The following is a 6,543-nucleotide window of genomic DNA, read 5'->3' as shown; positions in this document are numbered from 1 at the left end:
AGCCAGATCAGTCTAACACTAAGGATGTATTAGTTATGACTGATCACTTCACTAAGTTCGCAGTAGCTGTCCCTACACCCAACCAACGAGCGCGCACTGTTGCAAAGGCCCTCTGGGAGAACTTCATTGTTCATTATGGTGTCCCAGAGAGACTTTTAAGTGATCAAGGCCCCGATTTCGAATCGAAGACAATAAAACAACTCTGCGAAATTATTGGCATGAAAAAGATACACACAACGCCATACCACCCCAGAGCCAATCCAGTTGAGAGGTTCAACAGAACACTTCTCCAAATGCTTGGTACCTTGAATGACAATGAGAAGTTGCATTGGAAAGAGTATGTAAAACCTCTAGTACATGCATATAATTGTACCAAGAATGATGTGACGGGCTATTCGCCTTATGTGCTGATGTTTGGGAGACAACCAAGGCTTCCCATTGATCTAGTATTTGGGTTGCCTGTGAATGCTCAGAAGAAGTCACACTCCCAGTACGTCAGTGATCTAAAACATAGGTTGGAGGAGAGTTTTAAGATCGCAACCTCAAACGCACAAAAGAATGCTGAGCGCAATAAAACTCGCTTTGACAAGCAAGTGGTTGACTCAACTCTCAACGTGGGTGACAGGGTTCTCGTGCGTAATGTTAAACTGAGGGGAAAGCATAAGTTGGCAGACAGATGGGAAGATGATGTGTACGTAGTTCTGAGAAGAGCAGGCGAACTACCAGTCTATACGGTCAAACCGGAAGCGAAAGAAAGACCAGTCCGAACATTGCACAGAGACCTGCTCCTTCCTTGTAGCTTCATACCGGTCACAGAGTCAACTGAAAACAGTCCCAAAAAGCCCCAGGCTCGGCGGAACACAAGGCAAACTGTTGTTCAGGAAGACGACGACGACCTCGACTCCGAGTATTTACCAGTACCTACCTGGATACCAATCTCCATTACCAGCTCTGTCAAGCCAACTCTCGTTGTGCCCCGCACTGAAAGTGTGCAAAGACAATTTCCAGCTTATGGTGAAGCCGAACGTGACAACCCCGCCGAACGTGACAACCCCGCCGAACGTGACAACCCCGCCGAACGTGACAACCCCACCGAACGTGACAACCCCACCGAACGTGACAACCCCACCGAACGTGACAGACAATCAGAGGAAATTGAGGAAACTGAAGTTGTGAACTTACCTGAAACTGCAACTGAGAACTTAACCGAACATGTGGACTTACCTGAGCCTAGTTTGCGGGAAACCAACGTTCAAGTTGAAAATCCTGTGGAAAGGACCCAGCAACCTAGTGAGCAAGGCCTGCCCGAAGTGGATGAGACTATGCTAGAGCGTCCTAATGACCAAGAAAGAGTCATAACTGAGCAGCCCAGTTCATTTGGTTCACAGAACAGCTCTCGGGAAGAACATGACGTTCTTCGTCGATCTCAAAGGTCACGTCAGACACCAGAAAGGTTGCAGTATTCTACCTTAGGTAACCCCTTACTGTATGTTGTTAATGCAGTATTTAATAGCCTAAACGAAGCCATTTCAAGCTCTATGCAGTCTAACCATTTGGATGCACAGGGACGTGCATACCATCAAGTGGGGAGGGTGTAACCTATATTTGAGTATGGCTTAACTAGAATACACCAGAATAAAAGAATCATTAATCTAAGCAGCACACTTCATTTGTAATGAATAAACCATAGGTGCAGCAGTTAAGGAGTTAACTGTTCTGGTTTAGACACGTGCTACTCTAGGCCAATGAGCTGCTGAAATGTGGTACAGGCTCCGCCTGCCGCCCCTGCCTAGGAGGACACAGATTTTTCTTTTCTCTCTTCCGCTCGCGAACTTTCCATGAGCAAGCTAGTGAGGAAACGAGACACAGCGATTTACTGAGACGAGGTATGAAAAAAGAGTAATATGGACGGAGAGCTAGCACTCGCCGTTTACGAAAGATTGTTTTACTGTATGTATATTGCTAAGATGAGTAATTAGCTGGTTCTTTTTACATTGCTTAGTCGAGAAAGGTCGGGAGTTAGAGACGACGCCATTTCATCGGTCGTGCGCCATCTCGCGCTGCTCCGTCTTTCTAATTCTGAGATCGGTGAGCAAAGTGTTTTACTTGTTCATTATTTATCTGTGTTTCATGAATGCCTTGCAAGTAAAATGTTCCAGTGTTTAATGATAATTGTTTAGGAATGTTCTGTAGGAAACTTTGTTCAATTTACTGAAACCCAGCAGTTGAAGTGAATGTGTGAATTGTGATTTTTATGAGGAACTCAATATGTCCCATGACACTGTCGTTGACAGGTCAGGTTTTTTCTTTTCTTTTGTTTGGTTTTTTTTTTGTTTCTTTGGTTTGTATCTTCCTGGTGCATTCCAACGGATCCTGAGATTGATGGCGAGCCAACCCCGTTGAAGGACCAAATGACTTTGTTCTGTCCTGCACATCAGAGTGTGGTAGGCCAGATGCAACAAAACAGAGACACACCACGCCATTTTGTACTCGTAGTCCCCCTTTTTCACACACATCCCCCTGGACTCACGGGCGGGTTGTTTTAAGGACACGTTTTACGGACTCTGTACATTCCATGAATGTGGACAAAAGTGAGTGTGAGCGGTCGGAAATAACCCTCCAGCTGATTAACTGTTGCTATTTGTAAACGAAGTCTGTGAAAATGCAAATAAGTGTTAACATTTATATGCTGATGATTGACATTGTGGTTCATTGTTAGATGTGAACTGTACCTCTAGAAAGGGTGCATCCAGGTAAGATTTCTTTTTTTTTGTTTTGTTTTGTTTTCATCGAGTGATCACTGTGATTTTGCCAAAAGGTATTATTGAGAGAGTACCGGTACCGAAAGGGAATAATTTCATTTGTAAGTGTTTTGTGTGTTTGTCATAATGTCCTGTTATTTCTAATTGAAAAGAAAAATACAATTCCGGCTATTTTTTTCAAAACTCGCGGTTGTCTGAGTCTCATTCAGTTCGCCTCTCCTGTACGTAGCCGAACCTACTGGTCCAAATCTTTGAGCTCTTTGGTGTCAAAATTGGGTGACATACTCTTGTTTTGATCTGGGAGTATTTGAGACACGCACATAAGTGTTACAATGTGATGATAAATAATATGGATCCTGCAAACAGTATTACCTTTGTTTTTTGAATGGAGAGGAGGATGACGGTAAACTCATCTCAGAGTTCATTCTTGGTGTTCAGTGCCTATTTTGACAGCGGGCATTTGAAATATTTATTTTTTGTGATCGTTATGTCTTTATATTTTTTAATCATTACTGCCAATGTCCTGCTGATTGTGGTTATCTGTGTGAACAGAAGCTTACATGAACCTATGTACATGTTTCTGTGCAGCCTGTTTGTGAATGAGCTGTATGGTAGTACAGGGCTGTTTCCGTCCCTCCTGGTTCAGATCCTCTCTGATGTTCACACTGTTTCTGCTCCTCTCTGCTTCCTGCAGATCTTCTGTGTGCACACATATGGAACTGCAGAGCTTGCTAACTTAGCCGTCATGTCTTATGACAGATATCTTGCAATATGTTTTCCTCTTCAATATCACACACGAATGAGTCCATGCAAGGTATCCATGCTCATTGTTCTAACGTGGTTTTCCTCATTTCTTGTAATCACTGTTTTGATTTCTCTGAGTGCTCCTCTGCAGCTGTGTGGGAACATCATTAACAAAGTGTACTGTGACAACTACTCCATTGTTAAACTGGCCTGTTCTGACACCACAGTCAATAACATCTATGGACTCATTTCCACTCCTCTCGTTATCCTATGTCCTGTATCTCTGATTCTCTACACCTACATGAGGATCCTTAAAATCTGTTTTTCTGGATCCAAACAGACCCGACAGAAAGCCGTCAGCACCTGCACGCCTCACCTCGCTTCTCTGCTCAACTTCTCTTTCGGCTGCTTTTTTGAAATTCTGCAGAGCAGGTTTAACATGAACAGTGTACCCAGCATGCTGAGGATATTTTTATCATTATACTTTCTAACATGTCAACCTGTATTCAACCCTTTAATGTATGGACTGACCCTGTCCAAAATCTCTCTCACCTGCAAAAAACTACTCTGTGCTGACATGTAACACCCTGTTATTATATCCGTGCTAATAGTAAAACTAACTGCAGCAAATCTTGATGTATGAACAGATTTCATGAACTGAACACAGTAAAACCTTTGATGTCTTCATAGTTAAAAAATGAAACAAAACAAAAACAGGCAAAATTCTGCAGGTGCGCTACAAATAAGGGTTTTAATATGTGGTACAGTAACTCTGGTAATCTGTTTCATTTTGAACTGTTACAGTGAGTGATGTTTAGTGGTGCAAAGGATCAAAAGTCTCATAGTTTGGATTGGATCACGTTTTTTTCGTCACTGATCGGATCAATTTTCAGATCAGCAGAAAAAAAAGAAGACAAAAATGTAATTCGCCATTTTCTTATTTAAGTATTTTTTGCCTATTAAAAAACATTCAACTCAAGACTCATTTCACGCAATTATATAAAAACAAATTAAGATGCAATATAGGGCAGTACAGTGCTGCTGAGGTCCTTGGGATGGGAGGTCTTTGGTACCGGTACCACACAGGAGGTCTTCCACAGCTGTGGTACTTTCCCCAGTGACAGGCTCAGGTTGAAGGGATAACCTAGGATGCCACACAGTTCATCTGCGCAGCACCTCAGGAGCCTGGAGCTGACGCCATCTGGACCTGCAGCCTTCCTCACCTTGATCTTGCGAAGCTCGTTCCTCGCTTGAAGTGCTGAGATAGTAAGAGTGGATTTTGGGGGAGTGGTGTGTATGTTGGAGTCCACAGAAGCCGGGGGTGGGTGTAATGGCTGGGAGCTGGGAGGTGTGAAGTCCTGAGATGAAGGACAGGACGTCCCTGAAGATGAAGGAGATTGCAGCAGGGGGGGACGATGCTGTGGGAGGGGTGGGTGTTTGATCAAACCTTTTAAAATATTTATTTAGGTCATTCACCCACCCCAAGTCTCCTGCAGCCTGGGGGGTTGGTTTTTGTCCTGAGATTGTCTTCAGGCTGTTCCAAACCCCTCTGTTGTCCTGTTGCAGCTGCTCTTCCATCTTCCTCCTGTAGTTTTCCTTTCCTTGCCTTATCTTCCATTTCAGCTTCTTCTGAACAACTCTCAGCTCCTGTTTGTCTCCAGATCTAAAGACTCTTATTCTCCTTGAGTAGAGCCTTAATTTCAGGATTTATCCATGGCTTGTTGTTAGAAAAACACCGTACCTTTTTGATGGGTACGGTGTTGTCCACACAGAAGTTCATGTAATCCGTAATGCAGTCTGTGATGCTGCTGAGGTCATCCTCCAGGGGGCTGCAGAGGTTGTCCCACACAGTAGAGCGGAAACAGTCCCTCAGGGCCTCTTCAGTCTCTGCCAACCATTTCCTTACTGTGCGTTTCACAACTGGTTCTCTGTGTACTAGAGGTTTATACACAGGCTGGAGATGAACCAGATTGTGATCAGAGCCCCCCAGGGGAGGAAGAGGTGATGAGCTGTATGCCTCCTTGGTGTTGGCAATGTTTTATTGTCTCTGGTGTGGCAGGTAACATACTGGGTGAAGGTGGGGAGAGTGGAGGACAGGGAGATGTGATTAAAGTCCCCAGAGATCAGGAAAAGGGCCTGAGGGTGCTGTGTTTGGAGTCTGCTGGTTACAGTGTGCAGGACCTCACAGGCTGCTGCAGCGTTAGCAGAGGGTGGGACATACACAGCTATTAGCTATGAAAACTCTCGCGGTACGGTCTCATGCTAACCGCTAGCAGCTCAATGTCCTTACAGCATAGCGTCTCTTTGATAGATAAATGACCAGAGTTACACCATCTATCGTTCACAAACACAGCCAGACCCCCTCCTCTCTTCTTACCACTCTCCGTTGTTCTGTCGGCCTGGATCAGATGAAAACCATCCATGTTTACGTGTGAGTCCGGAGTTAGCGCAGTTAGCCACGACTCTGTGAAGCACATCAGGCTGCACTCCCTGTAGCTCCTCTGATGTCGGGTAAGGGCTGCCAGTTCATCTACTTTATTGGGGAGAGATCTCACATTCCCCATAATAACAGATGGAATCGCTGGCCGGTACCTCCTAACTTTACTGCGACGCCCGATCCCGGCCCGAGTACCGCGTCTTTTCCTCCTCACCTCACGGGGGATGTTAGCTTGCTCGGCGGTAGGCAGGGCAGCGGAGGCTCCGAGGGCTAACAGCTGCTGTAAACAATGGGAGGTCGGACCTCCACGCACTCTCCGGACAAAGACGCTGTAAAAAATGTAATAACGAACACCATTGTCCATAGAATTCTGAGCTCCATTGTGGGGGACAGCAGTCCACAATAGAAAAACAAAAACAATAAACACAAACAACAAAGAAACATATATTAAAGAGAAAAAGAAGGATTTGTTCAGGTCGGAGCTGCTGATACTGGCTGCCAGCTCGGAGCAGCACCGGAAGTGTCTTTAAGGTCATTAACATAAGATGGGGCCTGATTATTTAAATCCTGTGAGGAGCAGGATTTTGAATTCAATTCTGG

General features: G+C 44.8%; 1 protein-coding gene across 1 annotated transcript; it reads left to right on the top strand.

Annotated features, from left to right (window-relative positions):
• The first annotated feature begins 3,147 nt into the window (after positions 1-3,147).
• LOC147315291 (olfactory receptor 11A1-like) lies at positions 3,148-4,089 on the top strand. Its single transcript, XM_086260357.1, has one exon. The coding sequence runs from the start codon at positions 3,148-3,150 to the stop codon at positions 4,087-4,089; it is 942 nt and encodes a 313-aa protein (XP_086116483.1).
• Positions 4,090-6,543: the final 2,454 nt, after the last annotated feature.

The sequence above is a fragment of the Aulonocara sp. 'chitande type north' Nkhata Bay genome, linkage group LG14, assembly GCF_057382095.1.
Source record: "Aulonocara sp. 'chitande type north' Nkhata Bay isolate Kocher_YH1m ecotype deep benthic linkage group LG14, A_spYH_male_GT1.1, whole genome shotgun sequence".
Lineage (NCBI taxonomy): Eukaryota > Metazoa > Chordata > Actinopteri > Cichliformes > Cichlidae > Aulonocara > Aulonocara sp. 'chitande type north' Nkhata Bay.
Note: the sequence above shows the minus strand (reverse complement) of the source record. Positions and strands in the feature narration are given on the sequence as shown.

Excerpts from the sequence above, each read along its gene's own strand:
- LOC147315291 (XM_086260357.1), top strand. The coding sequence starts at position 3,148 with ATGGAGAGGAGGATGACGGTAAACTCATCTCAGAGTTCATTCTTGGTG.